Source organism: Trematomus bernacchii, unplaced genomic scaffold, assembly GCF_902827165.1.
Source record: "Trematomus bernacchii unplaced genomic scaffold, fTreBer1.1, whole genome shotgun sequence".
NCBI lineage: Eukaryota > Metazoa > Chordata > Actinopteri > Perciformes > Nototheniidae > Trematomus > Trematomus bernacchii.
The window spans coordinates 654181-675545 of NW_022987313.1; the positions used below are offsets into that span (position 1 = coordinate 654181).

Genomic DNA, 21365 nt, shown 5'->3' on the forward strand with positions numbered 1-21365 from the left:
TTATGGAGAGCGTTTGACAGCTTTATGGCAAAGTTCTCAGAAGAGAGAATAATGAATAAGATCATGTCAAAACCATTAACAAAAAACAAGAGACAACAAACAGAATCTCTGACAACATTCCCACTAAACTCTTCCATTAACCACACTTCAACATCCGCTTGAATAACTGCTATCAATCACGCACGGTTTGATATCTGCCTAATGCCACTTACACCCCGATACTGAGCAGAATTTATATCTGACTCTCCGACCTTCACACGTACTTCCTGCAGACACTTCTGTGTATGTGCGGAAAGAGCACGACCTACCAATAACCAAAAACGGAGAGAACACGGATAATAGAAAATTACAACATATATTCAATCTGAATCGATCTTAGTTTAGCGTATTAGCAAGCTAAAATGTTCTAACATGCATTAAACACAAACAACAGCTGGGACAAAATGTCAATCGTTTTGAGCTATTTTGGAAGGAAACTAAAATATTGGAAGATTAAAGTTTTGACCGGATGTGAGTGATAGATTGGAAGTGCAAAATATCCAATATAAAACCGATTGGCTCGTAGGGAACAGCAACATCCTTAGGATACTTTGTCTGGAAACCGAAGATTTCTGTACAGGTTTTAGTTTTGGATTCATCAGTAGATTTTTAATTTATGTTGCCGGATAAGTGACATTTTTGACCTGCTGGTGGCGGGAATCAAGAAGAAGATGCTCAGCGAAGTCTGTAGGATTTCTCCTCTCAGCACCATGGATGTAGGATAGCATCCTGATGGTGTAATAGAATAACAATAGTGACTTCTGTTGAAGGCGGGCTTGGCCAATCATGATTCATCTGCATAGATCTCACTACACGCCAGTTTGTTTAAGAATTAGAGGTACAAATTATAGCTGAATAAACCCCCGGGAGATGCCTCATTCTTTTGCATGAATTTATTAAGTATTTCCTTAAATGCATTGTGATCGTCCCCTTTACATTAAATAAAAAGCTAAATAAAATAAATAGAAAACATTATAAATATGATTATGAAATGAGACAGATGAGCACACAAAAACAATTTACTTTTTCAAAGATAAAAAAAACAACAACTACTGAAGTACTTGAGAGGCACAGCTGTATTTGTGACATTAAACTCAAATGTTAAGGTCAAGACTGAACACTGTCCCAGAAACCAGGCATGAGACCAACGTGATAAAAGCATCCAAAGCACGACTACATTTGTCACGAAGGAAGACACAGTTCGGATACATAGGGAAAGAAAATAGATTCATTATAAACAGACAGATGTTTTTCAAATTAGTTAGGAGCTGCTCTAATCTCTAAGCTATTTACTTTCCACACCACTGCTTATTTAGCCAGACAGGATGTGATTAAAAGTCCTGTTCAGAGTCCTATATTGATTCGATACGGTGGACATATTCCACAGAGGTTTGCGGATGTTGAATTATAAATAACATTACAATTTGTGACATCAATTAAAAGCAGCAACAAGCATGCAAACAGTTAAGGACTCTGGGGTCTAATGTATGTGACAACTAGACTTAGGGGAAGAAATCTAAAGAAAATACATAATCAACATTCAGCTGTGCTGTGAAACACTGGTGGTGTGTCGTGACAAACATTATGAACCTGTGGGTGAGAAAACTGCCTAGTGACAACAGTAAGAATTCAACATTTTACATGTATTTAGAGGAGGGGCTTTGTGGTATAAACACTACAAAATGTAGGGGTTAAAGTGTTTTTAAAGTGTGAGTGCCATGGGTTGCAATTAAGGGCGAGTGACATGGTTATTATACAGCATGAGATAATAAAATATATTGCAGTCCTGGCTTCATTTATTTAAGTGTATAATATTATTTCAGGCAGTGTTTGATTCAAATATGTTTTGCATCAATGTAAGGAAGCTTTTTGTTTTGTCTTTGTGTTTACTGAATGTTTTAACTGTACCTAAAACCTTCAAGCATGTAAAATCATATCCAAGTGTTCATGGATTCTCACACACAACGAGCCATATTCAACATCCTAGGATTAAAACACAGAAGTTTTAAAATGTGTTGGAGCGCTAGCCAATGGAAGCAAGAGTGTTACATATTGATATCACTTTGAACTTTCGGATTTTAGACCATTAAAATGCACAAAAACCTACAGGAAAGGGAAAAACCCAAAAAGCATAAAAGGGCCTCTTTAACATTTATAGTAATACGCATTGTCAGTATAATCTGCTAAGTCAGTTTACACTCACTTAGTATTTTGCACTCTTATTTTACACCTGACATTAATAGCGCCTGTCCAACTTGAAAGACATGTTCACGGTTGTATTTTTTCCTCTAACTTGTTCCCAGCGTGAACCACTGACGCCCTCTTGTCAGACGCCTTAAGTGTTACTATGTATGGAGAATGAGCCCGAGTGACATGGTCAGCTGTCACATTCAAAAGGAAACGGGCATCTCTCTCTCTTTCCTTCTCTGCCCGCGGTGCACCTTTGACTGTTGCCTCGGCAACGGTAACGGTAACCTGTTGACTAGCGCGTTTTTGGCGATGGGTTCAAAGTCACCCTAACCTGCAGCTGATGAGCTGTCCGTCAAGTCAACACCTGCCATCGGGCTCTGGTATGGACTCCACACAGAAAATAGTTTCAAGACGAGCGTTTTCTTTTGTTGAGCATTTCTCTTTTGCTGTCTTCCTGAATGATGCCTTGGAGATGCGCCATGACTGCAGACACACTGCCTTTGAAGAATGTGCCTCATGTTATGATATAAAACATCTCCTGGCTGAAGTGCAAGGAGTAGAAAAAACGTGAACGGGTGATATTGATTACTCGGTTCAACCGCGGAGGAGATTATTGTCTGGAAGAGAAGAAATCAGAGAGGCAGCTAGCCAAATGTTACTTGTTTTTTAATGAGCTGAACCTCCAGGTTCTTAATCATTAAGTAACAAAAATAATGTAAGATCCCAATGACATTACAATTGTGTTAAGGATTGTAATATTTTGAAAAACCGTACGACATCCTCTAATATGTACGGTGGCTGACAGGTGCAAACAAGCTACAACGGCACACAACATTTCCATTAGGAGAAACACGCTGCAGCCTAATTTAAAAACTGAAATGTGCCAAAAGACACGAATCTTCCCCAACTTGAAAAAACACGTGCAGGGTTTACTAAAAGCGCTGCATAAATGAAATGCTGCAAGTACAACACGCTGCAAGAAGCACAAAACACACCAGAAACGGGGACATTAAAAGTGCTTGTTGACGTTCGGGGATTATAAAAGTTGGCACAGGTTAGCTACGTTAGTTCGATGGATCTGCAATAATATTGGAAGGAATCATGCGATCACATTGTTCAAAAAAGCGAAACTTACATTTTAGGTGCGTTTCCAGTAAAAGTGACAATCGCTCCAGTCCCTAAAAAGTGCATCACTTTTAAATGACCCCGTTTCCGTCGTTTTTTTTAATCTTCTTGCAACTACAGGGGGTTTCTCCTAATGGAAATGTTTTGGGCTGTTGTTGCATGTTTGAACCTGTCAGCCACCGTACATATCCCCATTTCACTCTATCTCTAAAAAACTAAAACATTTTCACATATGAAAACAGATATGCTTAAATCTATTCTATTCTATTCGAAATGATCTGATTCAATACTATATTACTTATCAACCCAAAGTATCCAAAATGTACTCCACATTTAAAAATTAGAATTACCTAACTTGTAAGAAAGAAAAAAAGGAAAATAGAGGTTTTTTTTAAGACTAAAGGATTTCTACTTTTACTTTTAGTAAAAGTGGACCTATCATGCTATATTTGAATAATATATTGTAGGGCCATACCTATATAAGGTATATTTACTATATACGTTTTCTTTTTCAAAATACCAAACAGATCATGCATTTTAGCCATGCCTCGGCAACCTCTCATTCCCCTGATAGGTCAGCTCCTCCGTCCTGACATCAGAGAAATGTTCAAATCTGGATCAGTCTGTATCAGATCCGTTGCAGCCCCGTTTGTAGAGATTTGGGTATGGAGGAAAATAGAGAGGGTTGTGTTTTCTGACACTTGGTGAGTTCCCTGGAACACCGGGGACACATATTCATGTATAAAAGACGTACAAAAGTGCATTTTGCATGATAGGTCCCCTTTAAGTAAAGAATCAAATGACTTCTTCCACCTGTGTATATTATAATCACCTCTATAGTGAATTTCTATTTGACTTTTTGGCCAAACCCTGCTCTCTCTCTCTCTGCACTGACCTGGCCCGGGGCTGATCTGGTTGTCGTAGAGGTGGATGTCGTCTCCGCAGGTGATCGGCGAGTCCTGGCCCTCCTCCTCCTGGCCCTCGCTGCCCTCCTCCGGCTCCACCTCCCGCTGCTCTGGGGACACAACAGCACAGGGTCACATGCTGCACCGAACCCTCTTTCATCATTATCATCTTCAGACAAAGTGCCCTGAACTAAGAACATCCATAACATTCACCTGTTTGTAACTTACAAATTATGTATCACTTGTATAGAGACTCTTATGGCACTACTTTTATTCCATTCTATTTTATTGTATTTACTTGCACAATTTTTTTTTTTTTATTGTGTTGTACTGTTGGAGGAGCCTGGGACATAACTACACTGTAGCTATGTCCGAATGACAATAAAAGCCTTGAATCTTGAATCTGTAAGCCCTGATATTCATGCGCCACCATTCTGCTCAACTATTAGGGCAAAAGAACATAATAACCATCTATCAACACGAATATGCTAATAGCCAAATGTTTTGTTGGCAGAATACGAGGATAAATAATTTGACTAGAAGATACTCTATAGTTTGTACTTTTATCAGTTTTATACTGTGTCATTATCTATTAGTGTATGTGTACAATGTTGTCTTTGCATTGTTCTACAGCTGCAGCAATTAGTTGATGGATCAATTAGTTGACAGAACATTCATTGCCAAACATCTCAATAATTGATTAATTTAAAAAACCTTTTTAATGCAAAAGTGGCAGAAAATGTTGTTATCAGCTTCTCAGATTCCCTGCTTTTCTTTTTTTTTCATATTATATAAAACTGAATAGATTTCAGTAATGGACATTACAAGATGTCTCCTTGGAAACAGGGATGGAAATTGTTCACTATTTGCTGACTTTTCAATAGACCGAAAGGCAGATTTAACAGTAATGAAAATAATTGCAGCCCTACTCTGTTGTGCATATGCATTTTATTATACACATGTTTTATTTGTTTACATCTGGAAAAGGCCTTTTAAAATACATATAGGGTCCTGATGTCACTATAATCAGCAGCTGAAATGTCTATTCTTATTTATTAATGAATATAACGCAGTGCTGGGGGTAAGCAGAGGATCTCTAAGCCTAAAAAATAAATAACAAATTGCACAAATTATCAAAGAAATGCTATTAGTTTGTGGTCGTTTTGATGTGAAGACAGGTCTTTCATGAATAAGCAGGTAGACATGTTTTTCTGAATCGTTGGACAGGGTTTTCTTTGGTAGAAAGCATCACAGCCCGGAGTCTGTTTGTATGACTCATCCCATTTTCTCTGACACAGCAACCACTTAAATCCAGAGCTACAGTAACTAGCCAGCTCCTAATATCATCCTGCGATGGTCTTGATGCGACAAGAACTATCCCTGTGCTCTTTATCTGCTGACCTTATCTGTCGGGAGGCCTTCATTTCAGTTCATTCAGTTTGTCTTGCATCGGGATCATCCCTCAACACTTGACATTATTTGAACCTCGCTGTGTCGTCGCCTCGCTGCGTCCCTCTGTGCCTCAGACTCACCGGCTGGGCTCTGACTTTCAAATCACCTTGGGAGGGAAGAGCGGCCGCCGAGCACTCATACATGTTGTATTTTAATATTTACTTATTAGTCTGTGTGCTAGCCCATAGAGTCCTATTGTGAACCCGAAAATGTTGAGTACCCCAAACTTCTATGTTAGGAATGTATAGTAAGGGTCCCCAGCACATAGACACTGCCGGATGCTCACTTGCATATGTTGGGCAATTTGCACTTTTAGCATAATATGCATTCATTTGCATTAATTAGCCTGTGCAGACAATGGTACAAAAAATTGCTTGGATGATTTGGAACATTTTGGAGTGGTTTTGGAGGTTATTGAAATAATTTCTGACATTTGCAGTATCAAAAATGGCCCTTTTTGTGCTCTGAATGGGCTTATTTTTGAAGTAATTTGGGTCGATTTGAATGTTTTAGGTGACTCAAAACTGCAATTTTATATCCCTAAAATGTCCGACATTGATTCAACATCCTCAATATATCTCAAAAACCACCAAGTGTGCAGCTTTACCAGACATTTACTTAATTAGCCAATAATCTGCAGATAAACTAATATATAATTTAAATGAATGAAGATTACCATTACATCAAAACAGAGCAAAGAAGCAAATATTTACATTTGAGAAGCTGGAGGCAATGATTCATTGTTTAAAACTACGTTTAAAGGTTTTAAACATGGATGGACTAACACCAGCTGTATGACATAAATATTAGTGCGCTTTGATGAGTAAACAAATCTTCTCGAGACATTTACAAGATACTTTTTAACTGTGTGAAACTTTGCAGGATTAAAAATGATGATGGCAGCTAAATTAAAGGGTTCCCCTCAGAGCTTTTAAGTGGCGACGGGCCACCTCGCCTGAATTAAACACCACCTCCGCTCATAAAAGATTAATACACATTCATAAAGTAAGACATCCCGCTCCAGGGAAAAAGGCTGATGTACTATTTGAAGTGTGGCTATTGTTCCTTATTTATTAAGTAAATAGATCACAAGATAAGTTGCGTCTGGATTTAAGTGGCTTACAACCTCTGCTGAACATTTTCCTCTGGGATCTGAAAAATGCACAAACTCACCTTAAAAACAACCAGTAGAGTTACTCTAAGGTGTATTACAGTATGAGGGAGCATTGAAGTTAAAGAAAACTCAATAAAAGTGTCTTGATGTATTGCTTAAAGGGGCTATAATGCTCATTTTCAGCTCCATATTTGTATGTTGTGTCTCTGCTGGGACATGTCTCCATGCTTTAATGTTCAAAAAGCTCTTTATTTTTCTCATACTGCCTGTGCTGCAGCACCTCTTTTCACCCTCTGTCTGAAACCAGAGCTCAGTCTGCTCTGATTGGTTAGCTGGGCGGCTCTGTTTTGATTGGTTAACCGCTTATAGATGTCCCGCCCCTTAGCCTACACGTACAATGTGTTGGAGCGCTAGCCAGTAGAAGCCTTAGTGTTACAATGTGATGAAAAATAATAATAGAGCCCCTTTAACATCAGACAGGCAAATGCATATCTCAAAACTATCTCCACAGCAATTTGTCTGATAATATATTTTTTTAATGGACCCAAGCCTAAATATTCCTATTCTTCACAAGCTTTTTGCTTTTTCCTCCTCCGTATTCAAGGCCACAAAGAGAATAATTTAACCCAAATTGAGCAGCCGTAATCATATTAATAGTTGATATGACTCAGAAACACATCAACTATTAACGCACTGATAAAGAACATAATGACACAGAAGGCACTGGTATAATAGCATCACTTCTACAGTGCAAGAAATACAACAAATATTATATTTCATGTCACCCTGCTCACAGCCTTTGATCTCCGAGTGCATTTGGCTTCCCGTCCCACCCCCACTAATGAACCTTTGAGAAGAGACAATGGTGGATAATGCTCACTCGCCTACGATAATGTAATTGCATTTATATCCTGATAAAAGGTTGCCTAATAAAGACAGTTATGTTGGGCTGCATCAGGGGGCCTTGTGTTATTCTGCCGAGTGAATTGGTGTGTTGCAGGATGGGAATAATTAGCTGGGGGAGACGGGGAGCTCCGACGCACGCCGATTCTGTCCTGCCTGCTTGTGCTGCACATACTAATTGGGTACCTCTCCTTGGCTTGAAGGTAATGAAACCGCCGTTATCATTACAGCGGAGCAAAGTTCATTATTTATATCCAAATGCAGTGGAGTGTGAGTCTGTGCAGCAACGCTAATCTTAAATCACATCTTTCATTATGGATATATTCTACAGCAGACATTATAGTGTAGTGCAGTGAGTCCGCGTGGGAAGTTAGCATCGTAGCATCATCCCTCCAAAAAAGCCCATGGGATTTTTTCGACTGTGGAGTATTGAAGAAAATAAGCTCTGTGGCTAAGTAACGCTTATGCTACTTACTGTACGTGTTTTGTTCAGCAGGACAATCCCAAAATACTATCATCATCTTTATCATTTTTGAAGCGTAAATGCAATCACCAGAAGTATAAAGCTAACGTAAGGCTACAAACAAATGACGTCAAGGTTGACTTTATGACACCCGCTAAAGGCGGCTAATATTTGGCATTTAGTCGTCTCATTACTCAGTTGTTAGCAACCGCTTTGTAAAGACACCTAAAAGCAGAAGTTCATGAGTTGGGTTTTTACTGACATATTTGATGTGGCAGAAGAAAACGTGATAATCTCCTTAACTAGTGTTAACCACAGACCATATTTTAGGCATCTAACCAAAACACGTTCAAAAATCCATTGGCTTCAAGACAAGAGGCGCTTTTACACCAAGTACTTTGCCGTACTTAGTTCCCAGTACTTAGTTCATCGGAACTCTTTAGTTCCCGGAACTAAAGAGCAGATCGCGTTCACACCGGAATAAGCCCCTGAGGGAGGATTAGGCAAATGAAGCCGCTGACGTCACTTCTTCTTCTTCTGCTTTGGGTTTATTGGCAGGCCGCAATCAACTTCACGGCGTATACTGCCACCCGAAGTCCCCGGCCGGAAGTCCCCGGAGTTGGCCTTCCGAGTAAATCGCCAGAAGCGCCGACACCTCCTCATCACTCCACCGCTCCCATGTTTTATTTTGTGTTGCCATAAGTTAGTCTCTCTCCGTTGGTGCGCGGGGCTAATGCTAATAATGCTAATGCCAGCAAATACAATGGCGGCTTCACAAAACTTTTCAGAGTTTTACGGGGCGTGGTTTGCAATCCATCAGAAATGGGAACCTTTTTCTCCCAGGAAAGTACCTGTTCTCTAGCAGGGACTAAAAAGGGGTGAAAAGGTTCGCAAAAAAAAGTTCTAGTTCCAGATCTTTTTGGTGTGAACGCAAAATCCCAGGAACTATCGGAACTATTCCTGGGAAAAGTACTCCGGTGTGAAAGCGTCTAAGGGCACCAGACGTGCTAAGATGCTAACTCTTTTCCTGGTTTAGGACTCATTCCTGCACCACTTTATTGGCAGCAAATACATGTGAATAATAATAATAGGATCACACTTTTATTCACACTTTTTCTCCAACTCATGGATCCCTTATTATTGGCTGCTTTGTTTTCCAATGTGGAAATGTGTTTTAAATTCAAGTGTACGTTACATTGATGCAGTATGTTCTGGTGTTGGCTCAGACTCACCCATTTCCTGAAAGAAGTATCCATTCTTGGACATCCCAGAGGGAGGTGCCTCTGCTGGAGAGAGCAAAATAGAGAAGACAGTAATCACTGAGGTGAACAGTAACAAGGCCCTGCAGGAAGCAAGTCTTAATTTCTAAAATCAGAAACATATTATTTGTTATTGTTTTAAACAGTAATTGACGGTATGAGAGTTGGTTTAAAAATATGAGCCATTAGCAGACTCATTTAGTCATTTATAATGGATGTTAAAGGGAAAAAGACTTGCAATTAAATGTAATGCATAACATACACCCTCAAAGCAATTTACACAAATTGCATTCAATCATTGACTTACTCCCCGCTGTGAGATGAATAAAGGATTTCTTAGTATCTGTCACCTATTGGCCATTAGGAGACATTTGAATATTTACTTACACTGCTAAAGGGTTTCTTGTCTGACATATTCGTGGGACTGATAAATGTTTTGTTTTGTGAGTCCTTGAAATGAAACGGCAAAGACACATCTTTTGAAATTAATCTCTGGCAGACACATTTTAAATCCTCTATGATAAAGGTGTGGTCCGATTAAAGTACAAAAAGATCTTAGTTAAGACAAACTAAATAATGAATCGTTAAGTCAACAAAAGGCCAGAATATTTGAAAAGAAACAACTACTTCAAAACCGAACTTGATTACACATTTTGTGCAGTTGATACATTTTTTGTCAAATGACTGACTTGGTTCAAATAAGAGAAAGATCATGGTCATGAACTGCGAACAGGAATCAAAGGCGTTCCTTATCTGAGTCGTATATTTTGCCGTCCATAAACCCTGACCCCCTCCTCTGCCAACTTTGTGACTATAAAAGCTTTTTACACGGTTCTTCCTCCCTGACTCCCCGACAATTAGGAGTAAAGATTGCTAAGGCTGCTTGAGGTCTTCGTCGCTTAAACATACTTTGTTCCCTGGCGTTTTCTGATCCTTTACAGTCTCCTAAATCACATGGTTTTTGGTCTTATATATGTGCCTACAGCAGACACAAAAAATGTATCCGCGGCCTTCAAAACAAAGCGGCGTTTTTCCTCATCAAAATTCCACGGATGCCTCGGACATTTTCTAAGGGCTGTGGTTTGGACCCAGCCATCTGTTGCATGTAAAGATAGCGATAAAGCGTTTTAAATTACATGTTAAATCCTAAAAAGAGCCAAACTAAATGTTTTATGATTATTCGAATAGCGAAAATGTTGCCGACTAATGTTTTCAACGCTAAATGATTGTGTCTAAGTCCAAACTAATACTAAGAGACTGAGTCAGGATTGTTATACCTGTTGCTCTGAATGATTAGCACTTTTAAACAATGCTAAATCTTCAGTGAAAACCACAAAAATGGTGGAGCTGCCTGGCTTTACTCTGTCAGTCTGAGAATAATGGACAAAAAAGAGCGTATGAACAGTGAATAGTATTTATATTGTGAAGTAAAACGTTCTCCTAATGAGGCCTTAGCTGTCAAAGACACTGTGTAAGAGTGAGCACAACCCTGCCATTCAATCAGAAGTCTAAAAAAGGAAATCCCTTATCAAAATAAAAGAAATGTGCAGGCTTCACTCCTTACATGTTCATTAGGTAAGAAAAAAATGTTCACAGTCTTTTCATCTACACAGGGTTTGACTCTGCTCTTGCATTCAGAGATTTTCCATTACTGAGTGGTTGCTTCCAGGCAGAGTGCAGAGCATTTTTATAAAATGGTGGATATCTCATTTTGGAATTAAAGTTAATCTGGTGGAGGGCTCCACTACAAACGCACACAGAGAGAGACGGGGAATTTAGAGTACGACGTTTCAGGGTGTTTGTCACGCGGCCCTGTGGATGCGTGCTGCATGCGGATGGCACAGAGGCAGATATGGAGAGGGGATACTTTGAAGGTTATTGAGACATGCTAAAGGAAATAGAGGGGGGGTGTTGTGCTACTCGACATCAGTCAGGCTTCTCTTTCACATTCAGCCTATGTGTCCATATTCATCCTTTAACCAAAGATCTACAGCATGTCTGGCCGGTTTTTAAGAGGCAAGATATACTTTATTTTAAATTGTAAAGCACTTTGAATTGCCGTGTGCTGAAAGGTGCTGTATAAATAAACTTGCCTTGCCTTGCCTTGTCACACACACACACACACACACACACACACACACACACACACACACACACACACACACACACACACACACACACACACACACACACACACACACACACACACACACACACACACACACACACACACACACACACACACACACACACACACACACACACACACACACACACACACACACACACACACAATGTGAAACCCTGATAATGAGAAACATCAAGATATTTCTCAAAGGATGCTTTGATGTGACGAGCGTACAAATACAGGATGCAATTTTAATTATAAAAATGTTCCTTTACCCTGAGGGAAAAAAAACTTAAGAGTAAAATAGCTGGGGATCTATCTATCCCCATAACAATTAGCTTGTTTAATCTACACAGGTAATCATGTAGCTGCAGTAAAATATATTGCCTTTTTTTCTAAGTCTGTCACTTGTGGATTTATCAATTTCTTTTTCAAAACTTCCCCGAGGAAATGGCTTCAAACTATTTCAAAGGAATCATTTGAAAGTTTTGTGTTTATTTGTTTTCTTGCTGAGAGTTTGGTGAGAAGATCAATTCCAATCACTTGTCTGCTCTGTAAATATGAAGTTAGCTTAGCACAAATGCTACAAACGAAAACAGTAAACTTGGCTCTGCCCTGGACCACTTAGAAGCATCATAATGCCCTTCAATCTAATGAGGTTTACCTGTTTAAATTACACGTTTGGCTTTAAAGGGGGCTGAGCAGTAATGATAAAACATTAGAAGTAACAGTCAGGGACGTAACCCCTGTAAAACTTGAATTTACACTTCATTTTCAGTGCATTTTTTGTTGTTTTCCAACAATATCATTTTGTTATATCCAACGACAGGATACAAAAAATGTTAGTCAGTGAATTTAGTTTGTTAGTTGTATTTTTAGACATTTGGTCTCATCGAACTGTCCGGCGAAAAGAGAATTCAAAAAAGTTCTCAAAACGTATTAACTGTGGCTTTAAAGGCGCCCTCTTATGGGTCATTTATTGTATTTTGTGCCACTACTGTGACATGTTTTATGCTTTATTGTTCAAAAAGCGCATTTATACTAATAATACATGGAGTTTCACAGTATTCTTTAAAAGATACACATCCTGGAATGAGTTCAAATGGAAGACGTATTTTTATTAGCCCTAAGAAGCGACATTCAACTAATGGTAAAAGTATTTTAATGGTCATAAACCTTTACTGTATGTGCCTTACATATTCTCACATTATTCATGTTAGCTGGTTATTCCCTATGTGAGGCTTCAGGATACCGCACATCCGTCATTCTTCTAACCATAAAGCATATACACTGACATTATTAAACGACTACTCCTTGCTTTATAAGGAAAATGCTTCCAGGTGGGTTAACTGTATCGTATGGTTTTAAAAGAAATTCTAACAAGAAAAAGGGACATTTTTCTTTAGTCGTACATCTTACTGCGCCAAAGAAAGTTAGTCAAACTAAAGTCCCCAGTGTTTTCTTTCAACACGCACGCACGGGAACATTTGTCCCAAATCCTCCTCTGCATTTCTGAGTGTTTGATTGTGATGTCAGTCACATAAAATACACTTTCCTCCAGCATCCTGCACACCACACACAGGTGGAGCTCATCCCTGTCATGCAGTCTGCTAACCTGCAGCTACTGCATTAAACATTTCTTTCAGAGCACACAGTCACTCAGCTGGAATATGAGTGTGATCGATACACAACAATTTGTTGCCATGCATTATTCAACGTCACCTGCAAAATCTGTTTTTTTCCCTTCTCAAGGTTTAGACTTTTGAAATGCAGTTGAATTGTTCCTATCAGTCCAAAATCCCAAAACGACCAATGAAAAAGGCTGAAATATGCTTTACAAACCTATATAACACACTAGGGAAAGTGAAAACCACAATAGGGCCTATAAATGTCAATAAAACATTATTTACAAAAAATGACTTTAGTCCTCTCAGAAATGTTGGAAAATCATTGAACAAAACTAAATCTTTCTCTCTCCTGGAGGAGTTCTTCTGTTGAACTTATTTATTTATCATGACAGCTTCCTGTGACTTAGAGCTGTGATGAGGAGCTTCATAAGGAAGGCTCACATGCTCTGCTTGTATTGAGCTGTTTGGCTCTCAGTGATGCAGAGAGAGATCTAGAGGACTGAAGGGGACTGCATGTTATCCATGTCCTGGCTTTTCTAGATCAATGACAATACAGCAGCAGACGCAGAGGATACTCTGTGGAAACAACGAGCTCCACTTTATAATCACATGTAGTTCTTAACTTAAAGGGGACCTATCATGCAAAATGCACTTTTGTACGTCTTTTATACATGAATATGTGTCCCCGGTGTTCCAGGGAACTCACCAAGTGTCAGAAAACACAACCCTCTCTATTTTCCTCCATACCCAAATCTCTAAAAAAGGGGCTGCAACGGATCTGATAAAAACTGATCCAGATTTGAACACTTTCCTGATGTCAGGAAAGTGGCGCTACGGCTATTGGGCCAACTCCACCAATCAGGAGGAGACAACCACGGCATTGCCGTTCGAAAGCGCTGGAGACGCTGTAGTACATATGCCAGGCCTCTAGATGGTGCTGTTGCTCACAGAATCAACCCTTGCAAAAACAGAGCTATAAATTGTCAAATTGAGCGAAATGAGGCATGGCTAAAATGCATGATCTGTTTGGTATTTTGAAAAAAAAAAAGTATAAATATGCCTTATATAGGTATGGTCCTACACTATATTATTCAAATATAGCATGATAGGTCCACTTTAAACCTTAAAGTGAAATATACATAAAGAAGTTTAGTCTCTTGAATAGAGTCACCTGGTATATCCTTTTACATTTTAGCAGACTATAAACTCCTAAATGAGACTGTTTTTTGGAGTTAAATGAGCTGCAGGTGAGACTGGACTTGTTATGGTTGTGTCTTCGTCTGCTTTAATGAAGTGCACACACATGCAGATGATTGTTGGACAGGGCTGATTAGACCTTTACATACTTCATGCTCTGATGGGCTGAGGCTCATTAGCAGTCATGAGGGATAGTCTGTTGTAAAATCCGAAGCAGACTCACCTAAATTGTGCAGATTGAGACGATCAAAAGAGTCAGTGAGAACTAAACAGCTACAAGAAGGACACCTGGGACGTGTGACTCTGCACACCATGCATTCATTTTGACTTCCAAACTAAACCACTATTCAGAATACTTCAAAATGGATGTCTGCAACAGCAGTAAATCAAAGGAAGCAAGCAAATGTTATCTGCTGTGTGGAAAGGGAATATGCATTTCTAAACTGCTTAACTGTTACATCCTTATAATTGTCTCAGTGTTAAAGAGAGAGACATGTGGCTTAGAAAATGAATACAAAATCCCCTAAAACTATATCCTTATCTTCATTTAAATATGTGTCCTGTGACATACATAATACATATAATGAACAAAAAAGATATATTGAAAAAACGAAATCAATGAATGTTGCCATAAATGTGATTATTTCATATTTTTTGTGTGCCATAGGGTTACCACAGATGTAGGTCACACTTACACTATTTTAATTAACCATAGAAACTATATAAAATACTCAGATGGAAAACATTATCACTTCATACCTTTTCGTTTAACCAAGCAATGATATTCAGCAGATTAAGATATTTAACATTTGTGCATAAGCATAAAGCTGTGTGTGTACAGTATGTGTGTGTGGGGTGGCAGGAAGCTAGCTTTGCATAACACACACGTACCAATCAGTACCGACCACATTCTGAGAAACAGAAGTCAGATCTGTGCAGAAGCCATGCAACAACATGCTGGCCAACAACAAGAAACCTATTGAGATTCAGTGTGGTCCCTTCTGCAGATTCACCGTCCCCTGATCTACTCCGCTGCACAATGCGTCACTTTGGAAACAGTTTTAGCGAACACAATGCGTGTTTGCAGCGTCACACCAGATGTGATGATTATTGGATGGATTTGTCAGCACATTGATCCAGGACTTTGGCATCAAGTCCATTTCAATTTGACCAATTTATTGAAGATTTTTTTATTTTGTATTGTTGGGTTTATCTTCCATTTTACTGTTCAATTACATTTCAATTATAAGAGAGAAACGGTAAGGTATTCCAAATGAAGAGAAATGGAGAGATATCTAGAGACTTAAACAAGGGGAAATCTTGATTATGAGCACTTTTACTTAATTCTCACAATAATTCTTAATTGTGCTTTGCTTCCCAAAGCTAGGGGTTAATGTATAAATGATCATAATGCAGTCTACATTTTACACTGCCATTTGAAAAACTTCTAAAGTCAAACATCGCGGGAACTGCATCTTTTGTACACATGTTTCAAGATCAATTCTGTGACCTTCCTTTTCCGCATTGGTAGAATCTAACTAAATAAATAAATGTGCAGTACCTAAAACTCAGTATGCTCTTATCATTTACCAAAGCATGCAGATCATCTCAAAGCTACAACAAATGAAGCTTACAGTATGTAAAGAGTAAATTCCCCTGCATATTTGATCTTGGTCTGTGTGTAATATTAATTTTTAGGTATTTCGCAAGCAATTATTGGATCCTTGTTTATTTTATAATGAAATAAGTGCAAAGGGTGGTAAACAGAAGTGAATGCTCTTACAGGGAGGGAAGAGTTCTGTTTTTAGATGTACAGTTCTTGATAAAAAAATAAATAAAAAAAGTCTGATAACCGGCTGAAGGCAGGAAGTCAGAACTGTTTAAAATAGTGTTGCATGCACGTCTCACCCCTTTCACTGATCTGCCGTGTGTGTGTGTGTGTGTGTGCGTGTGTGTGTGTGCGTGTGTGCGTGTGTCTCATACTCAGAATCAGCCCTTTTATCATTGCTCAACATATACATGAGGGAAATATCTGTCAGTCTGCTGAGTTTAAATGTCACAAAGCACAGGCAGGGCAACATCTGCTCCGCTCATCACTTGAAGTAGTGACAGTACATGTCGCATGACAAACTCTTTCTTCCTGATACACTCAAACCTTCCTCTGATTGCATTACTTTGAGGACTAGTGACACAGCAAGTAAAATCATTTTTATAAAGAAAGATTGTTACTTTGTTCTTTGATTTCTGCCTCGGCAAACACTGTGAAATAAAAAAAAACCTGTGGGCTACAAATCAAACACAAACCGGACTTTCAGTCTGTGTTAAATAGCCTTTTTTGATTCTTGTGTCCTTTAAAAAAGAAAGAGAATCTGCACGAAGCATGACTTCCCACAGCGCTTAAGTAGGAAAAATAATCAGTATGAGGTCAATTCAGGTACAGTGGTTTGGACACCGCAGCCAAAGACTGAGATGAAAACCTGTGTGTGTGTGTGTGTGTGTGTGTGTGTGTGTGTGTGTGTGTGTGTGTGTGTGTGTGTGTGTGTGTGTGTGTGTGTGTGTGTGTTCACATTTAATATGTTTTACCACCTCTGTCAGCGAGGCACAGAGCAACATCGGAGATAAACACTGCAGGAAACCCCTGGCATTTCACAGAGAAATAAACAGGTTGTTTCTGTAAACAAAGCCAATTGATAACTCTCTTTTAAGGACACTAAAATGCGTCTACAAGAGATACAAAAAGTTTTATTGTCTGCAATCACAAGTGTCTTGTTGTTGCAATTTCGTGACAAAAGGCACAATTCCAGCGCAGTTCGGGGCAATTAAGAAGAGGATAAAGCAGCATAAATATATTTTTGGGTAAAAGTGCATTTATTAGAGAGTGAAAATGGGGTCAGGCTTGAATAATGGCTATCACCTCTAATCCTATGTAAAAGCAGCAGGAGGTTAAACGTTTAGAAATGCGTAAGAATGACATATACATTATACAATTCTTAAATATAGCAATGAAAAAATAAGCTAAATTGAAGCTGAACCTACAGTTTAGAAAACACAAACAAGAGTGCATTCGTGTGCAATATCTTTTTTAATTGGCATGTTTATGAAAAATGAAAAGGAAGCAAGCTTGAGCCTACTGATGATAAATGATTTCCCATAAATGGGTAAAATGGTGTAGAGACAGAAGCACATAAGGTTGTGTATCTATTTTGGTGGATGAAGATAAGATAATAAAGTGATACATTTATAAAAGACAGGTCCCTACGCCGTTTGACCTTTGTGTAACGACACAGTGTGTTGCTTCAAGACTGCAGATGTAATCTACAAGCAGTCGTGGATGACTTAAGTGCTAAGACTCACTCGTTAGTGTACCAAGCAAAGATGAGGCCTTAATTGCATCAAGAAAAGCGTGTTTTGATGTGTATTTAAAAGCTCCAAGACAACAGGAAGTCAACTGTATACGACCCTTGGTGTGTACATAAACCAGCCGGGTTGAAACTGAGCCAACCTCCCCGTGCAAGCTGATCTATTGCACGGCGAAGCAGGTACATGCAAAACAGATGCCAGAACCCCCCAGGAGGGAAGAACCCTGGAATTTAAGGGAGAGGGGAGTCCAAAGTGAAGAGGGAAAAGAGATTAAAAGGCCCCCTGCTGAGTTTGTGGGGGAATCTGCGAGGGCTCGGCCAGCACCGAGGAGGAGGCCGGGCCTTTTGTTGGCTAATTGTGCCCAGAGGCGCTCCTGGTACCGTCCTCTGTGGGGCGGAGGGGGGGGGGGGGGGGGGGGGGGGGGGGGGGGGGGGGGGGTCGCTCAGAGACCAGGCGGAGAGGGAACTCCTCCCGACGCTCGTATACACAGTTTAAACAGCAGGCCCACATTTGGCCTTCATTCGTCTTCTTTTAATTCTCAAAGAATGTTGGAGAACTTCAGTCGGCATGTTAATTACACACACGTTGTAAATGGCATTTTACAGTATGTGTTCGCATGGTATTTCCCAAGAGGCGTAGGGGAGAGGGCACGCCTACGCATTTTTGTTGTCTCGGGTTTGAACCGGGCTGAAAACATTTTACATTTCAAATGTAACCCATTCCTAGTGGTGGACATGTTGATTGAGATGTTTGGCTTGTGATCCAATTAAGTTTGAATTTTGGAATGAAAGGGGAAGACAAAACAAAACAATAACCAGCCCAAAAGATACAATTAACTAAAATAAAAGTTAAATATATTAATCATAACTTGCAACCCTACTTTTAACCATTCTTATGTCAAATATAATAATCATAACTTGCAACCCTACTTGTAACCCTTCAGATGTCAAATGTATTGCCTTAAAGGCGTAATTGTAGCTTAATCTTTGTGGTTCAATAACAGTAGACTCAAACTTTTGCACCTCCATCTGAACTTCTTATTAGAAGACAGCAAACTGCAACTTCTCAGATCCTTATCCTGTCTCTGGGGAAACTCCTCAGTGTAAATGTAACTGCTTGCATTTGAGATCTTATCCTCTCCCTCAGCACATAAGGCAAAATCCATTTGAGTCTGGCCTCAGAAAGCCTGCTGGAGATCCACCCGGTAGAGTTTCTGCTGCTGGGGCCGCTCTATAAGCTTTCTCCCTGATAAGCAGAGCCAAATGGACGGACTGATTACTCAGGTAGAAAGACACCCCGGAGAATCTGTGCAACGCTGCAACCACAGAGCTGTTCACAGGCAACCACATCAGTGAGGTGTAGCCTCAAGGCAAATTTGGTGGGATGATGTAATAAACAGTGTGGAAACATGATTCTTAAACTCATCGAAACCCCACAAGGTCACAGTCACTTCCACCAGGACGAAGAACAAGTCTTTGCTGGTGTCTCCTCACATTCACAGGCTCACACTTTCACTGCCATTTTACACTCATTTATCAACTCCACCTGCCAACAAACACCTCCCTAGTCCCTACAGTTTTCTTACTTTTCTGACCGTGCAGTCATTTCATACAGGATCTTAAACTACAGCAGAAAAAATGGAGACATAGCCAGAGCCTTTTTCTGTTTCAGAAGCCAGCCGTCAATACAATCTCACCTTTCCAGAAGCAAGGCATCTACTGTAGATGTTAACCTGCCTTTTTAATCAATATATCAAACTGGACAAGTCGATATGTTATAACAAATACAGTTTTCAAAATGTATTTCTGAGACACTAACAGTTATATTTTGAAGGCCTGACTTTCTCAGGATGAAAAATATCTCAGAGAAGCCAACAAAGATATCTTGCTGGAAAGATTAGTCGATTAGCAGATCAAAAATGGTATGATAATTAAATAAAGAACATTAAGATTAGCCAAGGTAGTAGATTAGCTTTTGTTATTGGACTGATATCACCTTGGGCTTTAGTAATTTAGGAGCACTTTTTTGAATGTTAAGACACATTTTTAGACAAAATGAATACTGAAATAGTAGATAAGATGATGGTCAAATTATTGGATAATGAAAATGGTCATTATTTGGAGCCTTATTTGCTTTTTTCTAAATCTCCTGCATATTCTGCACAACTATCTTTTATTATACTACACTATTTTCAATGTGAAAGTATTTGAAAACATGTCAATATTATGATGTAGTGGTTATCATTGATGTGTGCCAGTTAAAGGTAGGGTAGGTAAGTTTGAGAAACCAGCTCGAGTGCGCTAGAATTTGAAAATACACAACCGGAGAAAATCTGCCACTTCCTTACAGAGCCCCTCCTCCAACACACACGAACGCGCACATGACCAATGAGGGCACAAGATAAGTTTGTGCCCCGATGGAAGGCTGACAGGCAGGTAGGCCATCCAGTTATTTTAGCCGGGCCGGCTAAAATGATTGGTCGTACTTTTTACAGTATTACGGCTTCCACAGATGATTTTTTTTATGGATTTTTGTCAAAGCACTTAAGATATTCATTGCTATCAGGATGTTAAGAGCATTCCATGGAATATAACAAAAAGTGTATCTCGAGCCGGTTTCTCAAACTTACCTAACCTACCTTTAAGTCCTTAAAAAAATATCCACTGAATTTAACAAACCGGCACTGACAAACCGAGGCAAACACTTCATTATTTGAAAGATGCATTTATCTGAAGAACCTTGAAGTACAATGAATCACATCGGCTGAAAAAAACCTCTTTCTGTCCTTCAGTGTCCTTGGAACCGATTGGTAGAAATCCTTATTCAATTTAAGAGTATAATGAAGCATGTTTGCAGCGTGATCTTCTCTATGTTTTCAGTGAGGGATGCTTACACAATGTTAACAAGGAAATGTTGAGAAAGTATGTAACTCCATAAAGTGACACAATTCAATTGGAAAGCTTCTGCTCTAGGACACATTCTCATAGCATTCTTTTTAATCATTGATTGTTTTATCTTTGACATTTTTTATTTTAGACGCTGCACTAATGTTAAAAACGTTTGCTTGCTGTTGGCCCGGCTGCAGACAGCTGTGTCCTGGGGCTCGTGTCTGACGATGATGATGTCACATCAGAGCCTTGACCGCAGTGTTTCCGCCAGACCAGGGCTGAGAGGGCGTCCACCCCGAGAGCGGCGGGGGGTCATGACGTCACGTCATGTCACGTGACTTGAATTTTGAATTGAGCCGTCCCTTATAGATAATATCTCTTTACGTTAGTGATGGGAATTCTGGCTCTTTTTAGTGAGCCGGATCATTTGGCTCGGCTCACTAAGAAGAGCCGGCTCTTTCGGCTCTCAAACAGCTCTTCATTTTACCACAGTTTACCACGGAGCCTCAGTTTCGCCGCTGAGAGGCTCCGGCGCTCGCAATTCACGCGCGTGATCCACTAGCACCCCCCCCGCTCATCGCGTCCAAATCGCGCACGTTCCGTGTTGTCCTGTGGCAGGCACCGCCGATGTCGGGGAAACGATCTTCAATACTCCGAAAATAATCCCACCAGACTCCTTTGCCCCTCCAACAGAGGGATGTCCTTGTCCTTTTT

The 21365-nt window shown here is 39.7% G+C and overlaps 1 protein-coding gene across 6 annotated transcripts in view; it reads right to left on the bottom strand.

The window, feature by feature from the left end:
• slc4a11 (solute carrier family 4 member 11) overlaps positions 1–21365 on the bottom strand; it is a 115905-nt gene that overhangs the window by 51003 nt on the left and 43537 nt on the right. For 3 of the 6 annotated variants that reach the window (XM_034124411.1, XM_034124385.1, XM_034124404.1), the window contains exons 2-3: positions 9424–9474; positions 4250–4369 (exon numbers count right to left, since the gene is read on the bottom strand). In XM_034124411.1, the coding sequence (XP_033980302.1) occupies positions 4250–4369; positions 9424–9474 (171 nt within the window). Of the gene's footprint in view, positions 1–4249; positions 4370–9423; positions 9478–21365 lie in introns of all 6 variants that reach the window. The other 3 variants (XM_034124413.1, XM_034124412.1, XM_034124394.1) reach the window with 3 other exon arrangements.